The 20,840-nt window shown below is 47.8% G+C and overlaps 1 protein-coding gene across 1 annotated transcript; it reads left to right on the top strand.

The window, feature by feature from the left end:
• Positions 1 to 648: 648 nt before the first annotated feature.
• LOC142250860 (class I histocompatibility antigen, F10 alpha chain-like) lies at positions 649 to 20,155 on the top strand. Its single transcript, XM_075323134.1, has 8 exons — positions 649 to 775; positions 4,198 to 4,461; positions 6,090 to 6,368; positions 7,256 to 7,525; positions 8,109 to 8,204; positions 8,759 to 8,788; positions 15,024 to 15,069; positions 15,906 to 20,155. The coding sequence occupies exons 1-7, from the start codon at positions 691 to 693 to the stop codon at positions 15,065 to 15,067; spliced, it is 1,068 nt and encodes a 355-aa protein (XP_075179249.1). The 5' UTR covers positions 649 to 690; the 3' UTR covers positions 15,068 to 15,069; positions 15,906 to 20,155.
• Positions 20,156 to 20,840: the final 685 nt, after the last annotated feature.

Raw genomic sequence — 20,840 nt, 5'->3', positions numbered from 1 at the left:
CGGGTCTGATAAATCGGGGCCATAACTTTTTATTCTTCCATCCACATAGCAGCACGAGGCATCGTTATTTGTGGGATCATCTGTCATTTTGAATTATACCATTAACTTTATCATGTAATGCGCTGGAAAAGAGAGAAAAAATCCAAATAGAGTGGAATAGTGAAAAAAAAACACAGTTGTGCTATATTTTTTTTTTTGGGTGGGGGAATTTTTTTTACGATGTTCATTGTGCAGTAATAATGACCTGATAACATTATTTTCCAGGTCAGCCTGAATATTGTGATATTGAAATGATTATATGTATATATATATATATATATATATATATATATATATATATTTTTTTTTTTTTTTTTATTTTTTTTTTAACTGATTGTGGCTTTAAAAAATATTCTGAATTTTTTGAGACCCATAAGGTTAATTAAATTATTTATTTTAATATTTTTAAAACATTTATTTTTCTGTATTTTTTCGTTTGCACTAAGGGACTTGTATCTGTATGTATGGTGTAATCGTTTTCTTATGCAGCACTTGAAGGGGTTAACGTGCCTTTTTTCTGAATCGTGTCATATTTTCACTTTCACTTTCTGCCTTTCCTCCTGGCTGTCATTGGTGTGGGTCTCCTCGGCTCCGGTCCTCCCCTCTGTGCCTCATTGTCTTTGCTAGGTGGAGTTTCTTCCTGGTTACGTTATGTTGCCTCCTTACATCAGCCTCAGGACACAGAAGATGTCGTTCCTCATGCTGATCCTCCTGGCAGTGTCTGGGGTAGATTCTGGTGAGTCCGTTATATGGTTTTATTATCGTACGTCTCATTGTTTTCTTACGCTGTCGTTTTTGTCCGGTTTTGTACAACGTGAACGCGTAGACCGAGCAATGAGATTCTAAGGTTATGACTTGTATCATTCACTGATTCTATATATTCCTATTTGTGCCGTCCCCATTAGTAGAAGGAGCTCCGTTATTCACCGAGCTGTCCGATGTACATCTCGTCACATCTATGCCGTCATTGCCCGCCCGTTTGTGGGGGCGCACGGCTGGATAGGATGGGGGCACCTTGTACATTTGGAAGTCCAGGTGCTGGATCTAAATAAGCAACTCGCAACATAGAGATCCATTGACAATATGGAGAGGGGTTTGCTGGGGTAGATGTGGGGGGAGCAGAAAGCTGCGGGTCCAGCAAAGGAAACAGATTGTCCCTTATTACTATCACCCCCACAACTGGGGCAGGACCCCACAGGAGGAGGCGACATTAACTAACAGACCAGAAGGTACATGTCGGGTGTGCCGCCCCCGCGTCAGCAGCCGGGCTGCTCAGATCCGGATCCACGGTGGCTCGAGGGGCGTCCGGACCATGGGGTTGTGCGGCCGCTCAAAAAAAGGGGGGATTTACAGGGGATTATATATTTAAAGTTCGTGACGCCACCCGTGGTGTGTGGTAAGGTGGAGTACCACCGCTGCAGCTGGGAGTACCCGGGGACGATGGAGTGGGCAGCTAGGTGTTTAACCCCTCCACAGGTAGGCGGGATGCCCCGGGACTCGGTGACGGTATTGGGGAGTGCTGTTGGGAGTGAAAGGGTCACTTGCGTACTCACTCAGTCCATAAAGCTGACACCAACAACTTGGTAAACCAAAGTTCTGGACACCGCTGCCGCTGAGGGGAGCACGTTTGAGTCCCGTTCCGACTGGTGTTGCCTGATGATCTGTGACCTTCCTCTTGGTACTAAGGGGTACTTTACACGTTGCAACATCGCTAGCATCGGCTAGCGATGTCCAGCGCGATAGTACCCGCCCCCGTCGCACATGCGATATCTTGTGATTGCTGCCGTAGCGAACATTATCGCTATGGCAGCATAACACACACATACCTGGTCGGCGACGTCGCGGTGACCACCGAACAATACCTCCTTCAAGGGGGAGGTGCGTTCGGCGTCACCGCAATGTCACTAAGCGGCCGGCCAATAGAAGCGGAGGGGCGGAGATGAGCGGGACGTAACATCCCGCCCACCTTCTTCCTTCCGCATTGACGGTGGACGCAGGTAAGGAGATGTTTGTCGTTCCTGCGGCTTCACACACAGCGATGTGTGGTGCTGCAGGAGCGACAAACAACATCGTACCTGCAGCTGGAGCAACATTATGAAAATGAACGACGTGACACAGATCAGCGATTTTTGACTGTTTTGGGCTCGTTCATCGTCGCTCCTAGGACTTACACATTGCGATGTCGCTACCGGCGCCGGATGTGCGTCACAACAACCGTGACCCCAACGATATTTCGGTAGCGATGTCGCAACGTGTAAAGTACCCCTAAGTTCACTTGCTAGTTGGCCTCTGTAGTGTAGAACTAGTCGGGTCCTGCTCCCCAGTGTGGCTGTGGGAGCTTGCGCTCAGGGTTCACGCTTGGGATTTTCTGGACCGTTTTAGTGGAAAGTCCCATCCACCTCGTTGCTCTAGTACCCCGATTTTGGAGCGGGTGGAGAACGGATCTTGATGGCTCCATCCTCGTCGAGTCAATTGTCAGGTTGCCTGAAGTTACTCCCTGACCACATACCCCGTCGTGCCCTGGTCCCAGCCAGGTGATGGTACAAGGCCGCCGGCTGTCCTCCTCGACAGTTCCGTGCCCCTTGTCACGATCCCCTGTGACCGGGGGTCCGGCTCCTACCAGGTCCAGACCACCGTCTGCCACCTAGTTGCTTCCAAGGAGCCCGGCTCCTGACTTCCTCTCTCCTTCCACTCCTCACTTCAATCTCCAACTTCAACTTACTGACACTCCTGACCTTCCCCACCAACCCCCCAAGTGGGCGACCCTATTCCACTCAGGCTGTCCACTGGTGTGTCTGGTGGGTGTGGTGCAGAGTGTACCTAGGACTTTAATTGGCTGATGTAGGCAACACCGTGTAGTTGGGGACCCATAACCAAGGAGGAGGTGGATATTGCACAGAAGGGCAGATTGCACAATACCCTGTGACGACCTGATAGTCCAGGGCATCACATTGGGTCTGTACCACAGGACGGGTGCATAGTGAGCAAGGGGACAACATCCGAGCCTGGAGTTTATAGGTCGGTAATCGTAACCTCTACTGTGGGTAGAATCCTCGAGGGTTTCCTAAGAGGCACCATCCTGGAATATACCAATAAGAATAACCTCATGACCCAGTATCACCATGGGTTTATGAGGGATCGGTCCTGTCAGACTCATCTAACCAGCTTCTATGAGGAGGGAATTTCCAGACCGCACCATGGTAACACCATGGATATTGTCTATATGGATTTTTCAAAGACATTTGATACAGGGCCACAGAAAAGGATAATACATAAAATGAGAATAATGGTAATAGAGGAAAATATGTTTAACTGGGTCAGTGACAGGAAACAAAGGGACGTTATTAAAGGAACACACTTGTATTCGATCACAGATAACAGTGGGGTAACAGAGGTCAGTACTGGGAACATGTTACAGGTAACAGTGGGGTACCATGGGGGTCAGTATTAGAGGGGGCACAGATAACAGAGTTGTACCACAAGGGTAAGTATTGGAAGGGTCACAGGTAACAGTGGAGTACAACAGGGGTCAGTATTAGAGGGGGCAGAGATAACAGTGCGATACCACAGGGGTCAGTATTAGAGCGGGCACAGATAACAGTGCAGTACCACAGGGGTCATTATTAGAGGGGGCACAGATAACAATGCAGTACCACAGGGGTCAGTATTAGAGAGGGCACAGATAACAGTGCAGTACCATAGGGGTCAGTATTAAAGGGGGCACAGATAACAGTGCAGTACCACAGGGGTCAGTATTAGATGCAGTACCACAGGGGTCAGTATTAGAGGGGGCACAGATAACAGTGCGGTGCCACAGAGGTCAGTATTAGAGGGGGCATAGATAACAGTGGGGTACCACAGGGGTCAGTATTAGAGGGGGCACAGATATCAGTGTGGCACCACAGGGGTCAGTATTAGAGGGGGCACAGATAACAGTGCGGTACCACAGGGGTCAGTATTAGAGGGAGCACAGATAACTGTGCGGTACCACAGGGGTCAGTATTAGAGGGTGCACAGATAACAGTGCGGTACCACATGTAAGTTTATGAAAAACAGAAAATTATGAAAACAAAATATAATCAGGTTCCATCATCACTTCATTCCCACCATGTTGACAGAACCTATGTTTATAGCCGTGTGTATGTATGTCTTTCTCAGACAGTCACTCCCTGCGCTATTACTACACGGGGGTCACGGCTCCAGGATACGGGCTGCCCCAGTTCTCAATTGTTGGATATCTGGACGACCAGTGCGTTGAGCTCTACAGCAGCGAAACCCGAAGAACCGGACCTGTGGCTCCATGGATGCACGGGAAAGAGAGTCCGGAGCACTGGGACACGGAATCCAAGATAGACCAAGAGAACGAGGCGGTGTTCAGACAGGAGGTGCTGCTGTGGAACAAGAGATTCAACCACACGGACGGTGAGAACAACGTCCTACATGGTTATTACAGATATAGGGACACTGACAGCCATGGGAACCTGTCCGCGCCCCACACGTCGTTCCCCTCCCGCGTATGTACACATACACTGTACACATGGAAACATGCCATGAAGTTTGTAATTTAATCCTCGTGGAAATTATAGTTTTTGTTCAAATGGTCAAAAGAAGTTTTTGTTTTCACCTTCCATTATTTGTAATTATAAAAGCCCAAGCTTTACATTTAGTTTTTTTTAGATATACTTGATTACCTGATTTCTAATTTTGTTTTTTTGCATTTTTGCGAGATGAGCTGTAGTTTTTTAGGTGCCATTTAGCAATCACATATGAGTTACATTCCTCTTTTATATCTATACTTTTTATGAGTTAAATACAGAGGAAAAAAACCTGGTGTTTATCCATTACTATAAAGAGTGAGTTTACTGTATTGTAGAGGATTCTGAAGATACCAAATATGTCTGTTTTTTTCTGGTTTGTGATGTAAAAAAGTTTAAAAAATGTAGTTATTATAGCTTTTAAGAACTTTGTGGAAAAAAATTCTCTGACTTTTCACCTTTTTTTTTAGCTATAATGTATGGGCATATAGAGATATTTCTGTGTATACCAATATAATATGCCTGGAAAAAAAGAAAGTTTGAGATTCTTAGGCAGAGAAAATCCTCACATACTGTAACACTCGTGGCCAGGGTAGTGGTAGCGAGCGGGATTAGTGGACCCACTGGACCACAGGGGGGACCCAGGCTTACCCCTTAGTAGGAGGACTTAACTACCGTGAGGCAGTTGCCAGGTATGACTCCCAGGGCAGTGACCAGGACTGTGGCAGCTGACCCCAGGACAGGTGACGGACTCAGGTATAGACGAGTAGAGGTGGGGTGACTGAGGCAGGCTGGACAGGCGGGCACTGACAGAAAGGGTGGGCATGGCAGGGATAGACAGGTATGGGAAGGCAGGTACTGGAGACAGATACAGGGATAGCAAGACAGGAGCTCAGGACCCGACAACTAGCTAGCTAGCAGACTGGAGACTGACTAACTAGAAGCATTGCAGAGGCACCTCTCCTAATGGGAGGATCCCCTAAATACACAGTGCTCCTAAGCCATAGGCTGAGAGACATTTCCTGGAAATAGCCCTTAAGAAGGAGGGCCGGTATCCGCGCACGCGTCTTAGCTGCACTCCCAGGAACCCTGTGCAGCATGTACAGGGCCCGGGAGGGGAAGTTGGCAGCAGCACACATGGATGACCAGGACAGAGTGGGGTAGGACACAACCCGGCTGGGGTGGCGAGTAAGTCAACTTCTCTGTAGAGACGTTGTAGCTACACATTCACAAAGATACAGACTGTAGCTCACTGTTGGAGGTGCTGCCTTTAATGTCACAGGTCCTGCGTTTGATTCCCAGCTCTGACAAGTTAGATGAATATAAAAATTAATAAAATACATAAAGACTTCACCTGGGAGATTAGAGATGGGACCCTCACCCAAAATATATTTAGAGCATCTAAATAACCTTTTTAACATATCGTGATCATGACTAATATACACATTCGGCTCTGATGTATACTGTCTAAATCTATGCATTCCCGTATATAACATGTTCCTATATTGTGGGCAGGTGTCCACTTCGTGCAGGTGATGAGCCACTGTGAGCTGCGAGATGACGGCAGCACTGTAGGATACGAGACGTTCGGGTACGATGGAAAAGAGTTCATGGACTTGGACGTTCAGACAGGATCATTTAACCCTACAATGACCGAGGCTCAGATAATCACACAGCGATGGAACAGTCCGGATGTTAGAATGGGCGAGAGATACAAGGTTTATCTGGAGAATAAATGTATTGATTTATTGAAGAGGTTCGTGAAGCACGGAAGAGAAGTGCTGGAGCGGAGAGGTGACGTCACTGTCCATTATATGTGCAAAAATGGGAGATTGTCTTGTCTATAATATCAGACTTATAGACATATACTGTATTAGTTGGTCCATAAACTTGCAAAAACTCGAGGTGTGAGAGTGTAATACTCAGGCCAGTGATTGGCGTCAGCAGCCCGGTAGGTGTCAAATGGACCTGATTTCTTCCATCAACGGCCATTAGATAATAACCATTGCTTATATGAATTATTAAACAGAACCTGTCATTTGTTTATAAAATTGAGCTAAATATCTTGTAAAAATCCCTGTGCTCCCCTGATTCTGCTGCTCTTTTTCATTTTGCGCTGCATGACTTTATTGCAGAGATATTCACACGTTTCTTCTGGAGGGCAGCATGTGATGTCTCTGATTGTAGTGCAACTGGGCGTTTCCTCAGAGTCTTCTCTGGGGGTGTGTTCTTAAACCCCTTCCTCCCACACACTGCCAATCACAGTTCAGCAGCTGATCTATCAGTCCAGATACCGCTGAGCTGTGATTGGCAGTGTCTGGGAGAGAGGGGTGAAAGCACACACCCCCAGAGAAGACTCTGAGGAAACGCCCAGTTGGATTACAAGTAGAGACTTCACATACTGCGCTCTAAAAGGAACAAATGTGAATATCTCTGGATTGCAGCGCCGCAGCGCAAAACAGAAAAAGCATCAGAATCAGGTATTTAACTTAATTTTGTTTTCAACAAGCGACATGTCCTATTTAAATGTCTGACTTGAGCTCATATCTATAACTCATCCTCATACTGTACACACTATAGTCCATACACTGTATGATCGTAGTTGTCAGGATTCTGTGATGAGTTTTGTTTATTTGGGGTCTACTAAAATATTTTATATCTTTCACTTTCTTCACTTTCAGTTCGGCCTCAGGTGAAGGTGTCCGGTCAGGAAAAAGGTGACACCATGAAGCTTCACTGCCAGGTGTACGGATTTCACCCCAAAGCTGTGGATGTGAAGTGGATGAACGGGGAGGACGAGGTTCCCTCTTATGAGACCACAAATGTCCTCCCCAATCCTGACGGCACCTATCAGATCAGGGTCAGCGCGGAGGTGACCCCCAAAGAGGGCGACAGATACGCCTGTAATGTGCATCACAGCAGCCTGGAGGAGCCACTTCTTGTAAAATGGGGTGAGTTTTTTCTCCAAAAAGGCCAGTGATTCTGTCTTCATCGCCACTTCAGCTCTATGTTAACCATCACCCGCTGTCAGGTGTGACTGGCTCGAATCAGAAACAAGTAGCTGTAAGAGCGGATATGAGCAAACATACAAGGTCAGCATCTATAAAGCAGCTAGAAAGGGGCAGCTCAAGGGGTCCATGAGGCTAAATTGGGATATGGGATAACTTGTTGTTCACTGGGGGACCTACCACTGACACCTCCAGTGAGCTTGAGATAAGGGCTCTGCCGTCTCATCTTAACTTGTACGTAGGTGCTCGGCCTCTGCTGCCGGAAAACGGTGAGTGCAGCGCTCGCTATCTCTAGCATCACATATGTAATGAATAAAGAAAAGGTTGCATATTTTGCACCCCCAACCTTACAAAATGTGACACTGTGACTCCCGGCACTTGCATTATACAATCCGACAGAAGGCTGCAGCCGATCAGCAGGTATTAGTATTATTTTGCGCCAGTTTTCCCGTTATTTTCATAATATTATTATGTAGGAATCTCTTGTGTGTTTGTGCTTTTATCATTTCCTTATTTTACCTTTTAGAACCAGCCCCGAGCACCCTCCTGCCTGCGATCATCACTCTTGGGGTCGTCTTCATCATCATCATCCTCGGAGGTGCTGGATTCATGATATACAAGAGTAAGTGTCAGGAATACCGGGCTCGGAGGAGAATATGACACTGATGGAGATACGCCATATACTATATATTTGTTGAGTTTAGCCCTTTCAGGACGTATCTTTTTTTCCTCCCCTAGTTCCATAACGTTATTTTTCCATCCTCATAGCCGTAAGAGCTTTGTTTTTTGCGGGTCCACTTGTAGCTTTGAAAAAAAAAAACATTCACGTTACCATATAATGTTCTAGAAAGTAGAAAAAAAGGCACAGAGGACCTATGGAGGTGTATAGGTGTATCCAAGGGCGGACATCTCATTGGTGCAAACTGTGCAGCCACAGAAGAGTGTAAGATATAAGGGGGCCACCATCTCCTCCAAAGCAGGAGCAATTGTGCAATATGATGAAATAATGGACTGTATAGGGCCCATATACTGTTCTGCACAGGACCCTCCTATGTCTGTGTCCACCCCGGGTGTATTGTACAGTTTGGCACAATTATCCCATCATAAGAAAAGAGCGGCTCATCATTATTCGCAGAAAAGGTTTTGTCTTCCTAATTCCATCTCCTCTAATTTCAGAGCATAAGAACCAATACACGGCGGCCAGCGGTGAGTATACTGTGGCTACTCACTATTTGTGATATTTAATAAGGAGACTCAGATATCGGCCATGAGGTATAGGGGGTAGCACCTGAAGAGTTGTCCCTGCATTCTGGATTATTCCCCTGCTGACACTTGTAGCATATAATGGCTGCAGCTTCAATGGTGACCTCCTCATCTCACCTCATCTCTCTTCATCCCTCCTCATCACTCCTTGTCCCTCTTCATCCCTCCTCATCTCTCCTCATCACTCCTTATCTCTCATCTCACTTCATCCCTCTTCATCTCTCCTCCTCTATCCTCATCCCTCCTCATCTCTCCTCATATGTCCTCATCTCTCCTCATCAGTCCTCATCTCTCCTCATCCCTCCTCATCTCTCCTCATCCGTCCTCATCTCTCCTCATCAGTCCTCATCTCTCCTCATCAGTCCTCATCTCTCTTCATCCCTCCTCATCTCACTTCATCTCTCTTCATCCCTCCTCATCTCTCCTCATCTCTCCTCATCCCTCTTCATCTCTCCTCATCCCTCCTCATCTCTCTTCATCCCTCCTCATCTCTCCTCATCCCTCCTCATCTCTCTTCATCCCTCCTCATCTCTCCTCATCCCTCCTCATCTCTCCTCATCCCTACTCATCTCTCCTCATCCTTCCTCATCTCTCCTCATCCCTCCTCATCTCTCCTCATCCCTCCTCATCCCTCCTCATCTCTCCTCATCCCTACTCATCTCTCCTCATCCTTCCTCAGCTCTCCTCATCCCTCCTCATCTCTCCTCATCCCTCCTCATCTCTCCTCATCCCTCCTCATCCCTCCTCATCTCTCCTCATCCCTCCTCATCTCTCTTCATCCCTCCTCATCTCTCCTCATCCCTCCTCATCTCTCTTCATCCCTCCTCATCTCTCCTCATCCCTCCTCATCTCTCCTCATCCCTACTCATCTCTCCTCATCCTTCCTCATCTCTCCTCATCCCTCCTCATCTCTCCTCATCCCTCCTCATCTCTCCTCATCTCTCCTCATCTCTCCTCATCCCTCCTCATCTCTCCTCATCTCTCCTCATCCCTCCTCATCTCTCCTCATCCCTACTCATCTCTCCTCATCTCTCCTCATCTCTACTCATCTCTCCTCATCAGTCCTCATCTCTCCTCATCCCTCCTCATCTCTCCTCCTCTATCCTCATCCCTCCTCATCTCTCCTCATCCGTCCTCATCTCTCCTCATCAGTCCTCATCTCTCCTCATCAGTCCTCATCTCTCTTCATCCCTCCTCATCTCACTTCATCTCTCTTCATCCCTCCTCATCAGTCCTCATCTCTCCTCATCTCTCCTCATCCCTCTTCATCTCTCCTCATCCCTCCTCATCTCTCTTCATCCCTCCTCATCTCTCCTCATCCCTCCTCATCTCTCTTCATCCCTCCTCATCTCTCCTCATCCCTCCTCATCTCTCCTCATCCCTACTCATCTCTCCTCATCCCTCCTCATCTCTCCTCATCCCTACTCATCTCTCCTCATCCTTCCTCATCTCTCCTCATCCCTCCTCATCTCTCCTCATCCCTCCTCATCCCTCCTCATCTCTCCTCATCCCTACTCATCTCTCCTCATCCTTCCTCAGCTCTCCTCATCCCTCCTCATCTCTCCTCATCCCTCCTCATCTCTCCTCATCCCTCCTCATCCCTCCTCATCTCTCCTCATCCCTCCTCATCTCTCTTCATCCCTCCTCATCTCTCCTCATCCCTCCTCATCTCTCTTCATCCCTCCTCATCTCTCCTCATCCCTCCTCATCTCTCCTCATCCCTACTCATCTCTCCTCATCCTTCCTCATCTCTCCTCATCCCTCCTCATCTCTCCTCATCCCTCCTCATCTCTCCTCATCAGTCCTCATCTCTCCTCATCCCTCCTCATCTCTCCTCCTCTATCCTCATCCCTCCTCATCTCTCCTCATCCGTCCTCATCTCTCCTCATCAGTCCTCATCTCTCCTCATCAGTCCTCATCTCTCTTCATCCCTCCTCATCTCACTTCATCTCTCTTCATCCCTCCTCATCAGTCCTCATCTCTCCTCATCTCTCCTCATCCCTCTTCATCTCTCCTCATCCCTCCTCATCTCTCTTCATCCCTCCTCATCTCTCCTCATCCCTCCTCATCTCTCTTCATCCCTCCTCATCTCTCCTCATCCCTCCTCATCTCTCCTCATCCCTACTCATCTCTCCTCATCCCTCCTCATCTCTCCTCATCCCTACTCATCTCTCCTCATCCTTCCTCATCTCTCCTCATCCCTCCTCATCTCTCCTCATCCCTCCTCATCCCTCCTCATCTCTCCTCATCCCTACTCATCTCTCCTCATCCCTCCTCATCTCTCCTCATCCCTCCTCATCTCTCCTCATCCCTACTCATCTCTCCTCATCCTTCCTCATCTCTCCTCATCCCTCCTCATCTCTCCTCATCCCTCCTCATCTCTCCTCATCAGTCCTCATCTCTCCTCATCCCTCCTCATCTCTCCTCCTCTATCCTCATCCCTCCTCATCTCTCCTCATCCGTCCTCATCTCTCCTCATCAGTCCTCATCTCTCCTCATCAGTCCTCATCTCTCTTCATCCCTCCTCATCTCACTTCATCTCTCTTCATCCCTCCTCATCAGTCCTCATCTCTCCTCATCTCTCCTCATCCCTCTTCATCTCTCCTCATCCCTCCTCATCTCTCTTCATCCCTCCTCATCTCTCCTCATCCCTCCTCATCTCTCTTCATCCCTCCTCATCTCTCCTCATCCCTCCTCATCTCTCCTCATCCCTACTCATCTCTCCTCATCCCTCCTCATCTCTCCTCATCCCTACTCATCTCTCCTCATCCTTCCTCATCTCTCCTCATCCCTCCTCATCTCTCCTCATCCCTCCTCATCCCTCCTCATCTCTCCTCATCCCTACTCATCTCTCCTCATCCTTCCTCAGCTCTCCTCATCCCTCCTCATCTCTCCTCATCCCTCCTCATCTCTCCTCATCCCTCCTCATCCCTCCTCATCTCTCCTCATCCCTCCTCATCTCTCTTCATCCCTCCTCATCTCTCCTCATCCCTCCTCATCTCTCTTCATCCCTCCTCATCTCTCCTCATCCCTCCTCATCTCTCCTCATCCCTACTCATCTCTCCTCATCCTTCCTCATCTCTCCTCATCCCTCCTCATCTCTCCTCATCCCTCCTCATCTCTCCTCATCTCTCCTCATCTCTCCTCATCCCTCCTCATCTCTCCTCATCTCTCCTCATCCCTCCTCATCTCTCCTCATCCCTACTCATCTCTCCTCATCTCTCCTCATCTCTACTCATCTCTCCTCATCAGTCCTCATCTCTCCTCATCCCTCCTCATCTCTCCTCCTCTATCCTCATCCCTCCTCATCTCTCCTCATCCGTCCTCATCTCTCCTCATCAGTCCTCATCTCTCCTCATCAGTCCTCATCTCTCTTCATCCCTCCTCATCTCACTTCATCTCTCTTCATCCCTCCTCATCAGTCCTCATCTCTCCTCATCTCTCCTCATCCCTCTTCATCTCTCCTCATCCCTCCTCATCTCTCTTCATCCCTCCTCATCTCTCCTCATCCCTCCTCATCTCTCTTCATCCCTCCTCATCTCTCCTCATCCCTCCTCATCTCTCCTCATCCCTACTCATCTCTCCTCATCCTTCCTCATCTCTCCTCATCCCTCCTCATCTCTCCTCATCCCTCCTCATCCCTCCTCATCTCTCCTCATCCCTACTCATCTCTCCTCATCCTTCCTCATCTCTCCTCATCCCTCCTCATCTCTCCTTATCCCTCCTCATCCCTCCTCATCTCTCCTCATCCCTCCTCATCCCTCCTCATCCCTCCTCATCTCTCTTCATCCCTCCTCATCTCTCCTCATGCCTCCTCATCTCTCTTCATCCCTCCTCATCTCTCCTCATCCCTCCTCATCTCTCCTCATCCCTACTCATCTCTCCTCATCCTTCCTCATCTCTCCTCATCCCTCCTCATCTCTCCTCATCCCTCCTCATCTCTCCTCATCCCTCCTCATCTCTCCTCATCTCTCCTCATCCCTCCTCATCTCTCCTCATCTCTCCTCATCCCTCCTCATCTCTCCTCATCCCTACTCATCTCTCCTCATCTCTCCTCATCTCTACTCATCTCTCCTCATCTCTCCTCATCCCTCCTCATCTCTCCTCATCCCTCCTCATCTCTCATCTCTCCTCATCCCTCCTCATCTCTCCTCATCTCTCCTCATCCTTCCTCATCTCTCCTCATCCCTCCTCATCTCTCCTCATCCCTCCTCATCTCTCCTCATCCCTCCTCATCTCTCCTCATCCCTCCTCATCTCTCCTCATCTCTCCTCATCCTTCCTCATCTCTCCTCATCCCTCCTCATCTCTCCTCATCCCTCCTCATCTCTCCTCATCTCTCCTCATCCCTCCTCATCTCTCCTCATCCCTCCTCATCTCTCCTCATCCCTCCTCATCCCTCCTCATCTCTCCTCATCTCTCCTCATCCCTCCTCATCTCTCCTCATCCCTCCTCATCTCTCCTCATCTCTCCTCATCTCTCCTCATCCCTCCTCATCTCTCCTCATCCCTACTCATCTCTCCTCATCCTTCCTCATCTCTCCTCATCCCTCCTCATCTCTCCTCATCCCTCCTCATCTCTCCTCATCCCTCCTCATCTCTCCTCATCTCTCCTCATCCTTCCTCATCTCTCCTCATCTCTCCTCATCCCTCCTCATCTCTCCTCATCCCTCCTCATCTCTCCTCATCCCTCCTCATCTCTCCTCATCCCTCCTCATCTCTCCTCATCCCTCCTCATCTCTCCTCATCCCTACTCATCTCTCCTCATCCCTCCTCATCTCTCCTCATCCCTCCTCATCTCTCCTCATCTCTCCTCATCCTTCCTCATCTCTCCTCATCTCTCCTCATCCCTCCTCATCTCTCCTCATCCCTCCTCATCTCTCCTCATCCCTCCTCATCTCTCCTCATCCCTCCTCATCTCTCCTCATCCCTCCTCATCTCTCCTCATCCCTACTCATCTCTCCTCATCCCTCCTCATCTCTCCTCATCCCTCCTCATCTCTCCTCATCTCTCCTCATCCCTCCTCATCCCTCCTCATCTCTCCTCATCCCTCCTCATCTCTCCTCATCCCTCCTCATCTCTCCTCATCCCTACTCATCTCTCCTCATCCCTCCTCATCTCTCCTCATCCCTCCTCATCTCTCCTCATCCCTCCTCATCTCTCCTCATCTCTCCTCATCCCTCCTCATCTCTCCTCATCCCTACTCATCTCTCCTCATCCTTCCTCATCCCTCCTCATCTCTCCTCATCCTTCTTCATCTCTCCTCATCCCTCCTCATCTCTCCTCATCCCTCCTCATCTCTCTTCATCCCTCCTCATCTCTCTTCATCCCTCCTCATCTCTCTTCATCCCTCCTCATCTCTCTTCATCCCTCCTCATCTCTCTTCATCCCTCCTCATCTCTCTTCATCCCTCCTCATCTCTCCTCATCCCTCCTCATCTCTCTTCATCCCTCCTCATCTCTCCTCATCACTCTTCATCTCTCCTCGTCCCTCTTCATCCCTCCTCATCCCTCCTCATCTCTCTTCATCCCTCCTCATCTCTCCTCATCCCTCTTCATCTCTCCTCATCCCTCTTCATCTCTCCTCATCCTTCCTCATCTCTCTTCATCCCTCCTCATCCCTCTTCATCTCTCCTCATCCCTCTTCATCCTTCTTCATCTCTCCTCATCCCTCTTCATCCCTCCTCATCCCTCTTCATCTCTCCTCATCCCTCTTCATCTCTCCTCATCCCTCTTCATCTCTCCTCATCCCTCTTCATCTCTCCTCATCCCTCTTCATCTCTTCTCGACCCACTTCATCTCTCCTCATTCCTCATCCCTCTCCATTTCACCGCATCCTTCTTCATCTCTCCTCATCCCTCATCTCTCCTCATTCCTCATCGCTCTTCATCTCTACTCTCTTCATCACTTCTCATCCTTCATCGCTCCTCTTCCCTCTTCCTCTCACCTCATCTCTCCTCATCCCTTTTCATCTCTCCTCATCCCTCCTCATCCCTCTTCATCTCTCCTTATCCCTCCTCATCTGTCATCTTTCCCCATCCCTCTTCATACCATCTCATCTCTCCTCATCTCTCATAGTCTTTCCCTCCTCATCCTTCCTTATCCCTGGCCAGTCAGATGACCACAGCATTCAATGTGCCCTGTGTGTGTATATAGTATTAACCCTTTTGTCTTTCTGCAGCTTCAGACATCTCCTCAGACTCCAATACATCGGTCACGGCCTGAGTGTGAGTATCAGTGATTATCTCATCAAGGAAGCCACAACCTTTACACATTTCCCTTCTGTAGTAAGTTCCGGACACATCGCCCGGTGAGGACCCTTCACTATGTCTGAAGTGAAGTCGTTGAGGTCCTGAGCTGCTTTTTTTTATCCTTCTGGTTGCTTTATGATCAGTGAAATATAAACCTTTTAACTCCTTCCTGACGAGGCAATTTTTCAATTTTGTGCTTTTGTATTTTTCTCCTCTTTTCTGAGTCATCACTTCTTTATTTTTCCAACCATATAAACAGATCAGGATTTGTGTTTTGCGGGATGACTTGTAGTTTTGTACAATATCATTACTATGTACGGAAAAAGTGGGGAAAAATTTCCAACTGTGGTGAAAAAGTGAAAAATTGCAATTCCGCCATTGTTTTTTATTTATTTTTTTTAATTTTTAGTTTGCAACGTCCTTTTTTTGCTATAAAGGACAGCTGATTGCAATAGATGTAACAAGACAAGAAACTTTGCGGTTTCTTCTAGAATAGAATGAAATTCATAAATACAAGAAATTACAATTATGGTTTCTAGTCAATGACAGCAAGCAGAGATCCTATATACTGTGTAATTAAAGAGAAACTAAAGCTTACAGAAACTTGAGGCTAGAAAATGATGGCTGCTTTCTTCCAGAAATGACTTCCCTCTTGCCTACAATATATCACAGATTAATATTGAAGTACCAGCCACCGCCATGGACATGGAGGGGGCGCTGTTTCTAGGAAAATGCATCAACGTTTTTTTCTAATCTCACACAATTTCCGTATCTTTTGTGATTTTTGTTTTGCAATTTTTTTGTCATTTTAGATGAAGAAGTTTTCGTGACATTATCCGGAGATGACATTTTTCAGTCCTTTATTTCACACATTATTTATTAGAACTCTGGGTTACAGAGGACGCCGCAGTCTGCGAGATCCATGGATCAGATCAGGGATACAGAGGACGCCGCAACATGTGAGATCCACTGATCAGATCAGGGATACAGAGGATGCCGCAGCCTGCAAGATCCACGAATCAGATAAGGGATACAGAGGACGCTGCAACATGTGAGATCCACTGATCAGATCAGGGATACAGAGGATGCTGCAGCCTGTGAGATCCATGGACCAGATCAGGTATCAGTAAGGAAAGCTTGTGCGTGGCGTTCTACCCCATTGCCATCGCTTACACAGAACCACGCAGTATATAATACCGAAGCATCAAATCTTCATGTGCCGCCGCTCAGGAGCCCACGAACTCCACTTTCACAATCACCCTATGATGGGGCGCACATACATCCGGAAGCTACATTGGTGGAGACTGTGACTTTGGACTCTGGTAACGCCAACTTGCAAACAATTTGCACGGGTGTATATGTATAATCTGTGTTGTATTATTGTGTATTTCAGCTACTTTGTAGATTTACATGTGGTCTCTATAGACAGCAATAGTGCAGCCAGGCAGTGCGGAGGCAACATTATATAAAACTGACAACTGCACACAGAAAATGGCCAGAGGCATTTTGTCTGCAGCTCTCGCCGTAGTATGGGCACAGCCACAAAAACATGGAAAAGTTACGGCTCTTGGAAGAAAGAGAAGAAAAAACAAAAGCGTACAGTCGGGAAGGGGATAAAGCCATATAAAGGCCACAGTCCTGGCCTAGATCCCAGAACATAGAGTCTAGTTACAACAAGTGAAAATTGTAGGGGCATAAAACCATGTAGCGGTAACGTCTAAGTCCCACCAGTGTGCTCCCCTAGTATGCATGAGGTGAGAGTGTGCAGATGCTAAGCTAATGCGGGCATCACACGAGACGAGCTATCGCACGATGCATAGCCGGGGTCGCGGTTTTCGTGATGCACATCCGGCATCGCTTGCGACGTCGTTTCGTGTGACACCTCCCAGCGACGCAGTATCGCTCACAAATCGTGAGTCGTGTACTCGTCGCTTATTTTTAAAATATTGTTTATTTTTAATGGCGCCAGTTGTTCATCATACCCGGGGCAACACACATCGCTCCGTGTGACACCCCGGGAACGATGAACACAGCTTACCTGCGTCCCGCGGCTCCCGCCGGCTATGCGGAAGGTAGGAGGTGGGCGGGATGTTTACGTCCTGCTCATCTCCGCCCCTCCGCTTCTATTGGCCGGCCACTGTGTGACGTCGCTGTGACGCCGAACGTCCCTCCCCCTTCAGGAAGAGGATGTTCGCCGCCCACAGCGAGGTCGCTTAGCAGGTAAGTACGTGTGACGGCGGTTTAACGACTTTGTGCGCCATGGGCAACTAATTGCCCGTGACGCACAAACGACGGGGCCGGGTACGATCGCTCGTGCAATTGCACGATAGATCGTACCGTGTAAAGCCCGCATTAGGCTAGAGAGATGGATGCGGAGGTCACTTAGGGGAGGGATTCCCTGTAGAGAGTGGGTACGGGGTGAAGGGTGAAGACCTGAACTCTAGGAAGGTAGAGAGAACAAGTCTCGGATCTGTCCTTGAAGGAGCACCGCACTACACCGCCATCAATTGCATCGGCTGCCGTCACGTGGCATTTACACCTTTGTCTCCATCATGAGGAGATTCAACCCCTAAACTCCCTGCACGACAAACTGTAAACATGAATCGTGAAAAAATGCATAAATGGATATTATGCAAGTTACTGGCAAAGTGTTAGATGTAAAATAATATATGGCTAATAATAGACTTAATAGGCATAGATAACAGCTAATCGGAATACATCCCTTGTGAATATTTATTGTTTTATTCTTCCTATTTGGGGATTTTTTTTTGGTTTTATGTCTTTTACAATGGTCTCTTTCTGACGCCCGATTAATATTCCTTGATCTGTTTATCATCTTTCCTTATCTCTGACTTCTCTTGTGCTGCACCTGTGCTCTAGAATGCACTACACTCTGTCAGCTGCGATCGCTGTTCTAGTCACATACACTAGACTTTCAGGCCAGGTTCCCTTTAGCACCTCTGTTTCCATTAAGAGAGGCTTATATATTCTTGTCAGTATGCAAATGGAAAAAAGTGAAGTCAAGACTGGTCCGGAACTGGTGTAAGACTGGGAATTATAAGTTGCATATAGACAGCGCCGGACTATTAGGCTTTGTTCATCATGGCTCCACTTTTACTAGATATGATGGATATGACAAATCACATCGACATGTAATGGGTCTGGCAGGTTTGTACATGGAGTCTTGAGTGGAGGATCAGTAGAGAGAATATCACTTCTCATATATATAATAAGTTCATTATTTATATAGAATTGAGGAATTGTGGGAGTTTATCAACATCATTAATGCTTAAAGTTGAAAAGTTGTAGTATAAATAAGAAACTTTTGCCGTTTTAATCTTCTCAAGAACAAAGGGATTTTTTATAATTTATTTGTCAATGCTTGTGAATGTGTATGTGCAATTCTTGTAAGTGTAGCGCCCCTGAACCCATCAGGGTGCTACAAGGTTCTGCATCCCCACAAGGATGCGGGGCCTACCCCCTTACGTACCCAGAACCCCAGTGCCGGTACCAACAAAAACCCAGGTAATCCCAGTTTTCCCCAACAATCCCCCATACAATGGTATTTAAGTAGGATGGGACCAATGGATGGCCGCCTAGAGGTGGAACCAGTCCAGTCCACTAATTGACCAGGTGGTAGGGGCGGACTGAGGAAAGAATAGTGAGTCAAGTGTCAGACAGACGAGGAGTGAAGGTGGAAGCAAAGTGACGTCCTGATGCGGTAGATTACGGTGGAGTACTCCCGGAACTACGCACCGACGGGGAACAGGACCCTAGGACAGGAAAGAGCTCCAAGCCAACCTGTTAACGCCTGCACAGCAAGTGGACCATCAAGGACCTTGCTGACCCTAAGAATCCGAAGATTCAGTAGCAAAGGGAGAGCCGGGGACAGGTCCAGAGACTCCAACCCCACAGCGTACATACTACCGTCAGGCAGACAGAAGTGGACAAACCACCGTGACATCCCCCAAAAGAGACATTGCCCGGGGCCAAGTACCCCATATCCCTGGGTGCTACAGAAAGCACTGATGTAAACCTGGCTGGATCCCTGAGGCGCATTGTCCGACTACTTTTTGCATCTCTGCTCTCTTCCAATGCCGCTGCAGAGTGCGCAGCTTGTCCAAGTGCCGCTGGTCTGAACTGTCAATCTTCAGCAATGCTCCGCCCCCAGCAGACAGGAAGTCCTGCGGCAGGAGAGCGGTGTGCTTCTGATGAAACTTTAGAACAATTGTTTATTTCTGTTACATTGTATTTCTCAGCTGCATTTACACCCAGATTTGTTACCATTCTAAGAAATGTCAGCCGTAAAGATAGGGCTACAATACGACAAACATGATTTTCTAAATTAAAATCTCTTGCTAGTACAGGTCCATATTCCCAGAAGACATTGAGTCTATGACAATTACTTTTTATCCCAGGTCATTTTAGTGTAGTTTCTCCAGACAGTATTATAGTAAAATCTACAATTGTAGCATCAAACAATAATGAGAGATGACTGAGAATTTCTAAGCCTAAATGATCAGTGGTCGTAGCAGAGGAACAGATTTCTACTGCTCGGAGCACGTGGTTTTCCAGTGTCTCATCAGCACAGACCATCATTGACAGATCATTGTTGTTACAGCTTTTGTTACTGTAAAAATGCATATGTTCAACTGTGTTGCTCTAAATAAAGTTACAAAAAAAACCTCTTAAAAACTCTTAACTCTCAACATCCAGCGATTTCCCCATAACCCCCATCCTATGTTCATCCTCGACACCTCAGTATAACCCCCATCCTATGTTCATCCTCGACAACTCAGTATAACCCCCATCCTATGCTCATCCTCGACACCTCAGTATAACCCCCATCCTATGCTCATCCTCGACACCTCAGTATAACCTCCATCCCATGCTCGTCCTCGACACATCAGTGTAACCCTCATCCTATCTTGTCCTCGACACATCAGTGTAACCCCCATCCTATGCTCATCCTTGACACCTCAGCGTAACCCCCATCCTATGCTCATCCTCGATACGTCAATGTAACCCCCATCTCATGCTCGCCCTCGACACCTCAACGTAAATCCCATCCTATGCTCCTCCGTGATACATCAGCGTAACCCCAATCCTATACTCGTTCTCAACACATCAGCGTAACCCTCATCCTATACTGGTTCTCGACACATCAGTGTAGCCCCCATCCTATACTCGTTCTCGACATATCAGTGTAGCCCCCATCCTATGCTCGTCCTCGACACGTCAGCGTAACCCTCATCCTATACTCGTTCTCAACACATCAGCGTAACCCTCATCCTATACTGGTTCTCGACACATCAGTGTAGCCCCCATCCTATACTCGTTCTCGACACATCAGTGTAGCCTCCATCCTATGCTCGTCCTCGATACGTCAGCGTAGCCCCCATCCTATGCTCATCCTCCACACCTCAGTGTGACTCTGATCCTATGATCATCCTCGACACGTTAGTGTAACCCCCACCTTTGGTCCTTGCTGCTTAATTTCCAGCCTCATCCTCGACAAGTCAGTGATTTCTATTTTGGCACCGGATCACTTCTGTGTGTGTGAAAGGGGCTGGACAATGATAAAAATATAACATTTACCCATATTAATACACTACATATACTCTCCATAGGGCACACGAGCATATATAAAACATACACATAACATATGTATATATTTGGCCAGAAGATTTGTTTTTACCTTCTTCCATTTCACATTCAGACCTCCATTTTTCATCATCATCATCATC

This window comes from Anomaloglossus baeobatrachus, chromosome 9, assembly GCF_048569485.1.
Source record: "Anomaloglossus baeobatrachus isolate aAnoBae1 chromosome 9, aAnoBae1.hap1, whole genome shotgun sequence".
Lineage (NCBI taxonomy): Eukaryota > Metazoa > Chordata > Amphibia > Anura > Aromobatidae > Anomaloglossus > Anomaloglossus baeobatrachus.
This window is presented reverse-complemented; position numbering and strand designations above follow the sequence as displayed.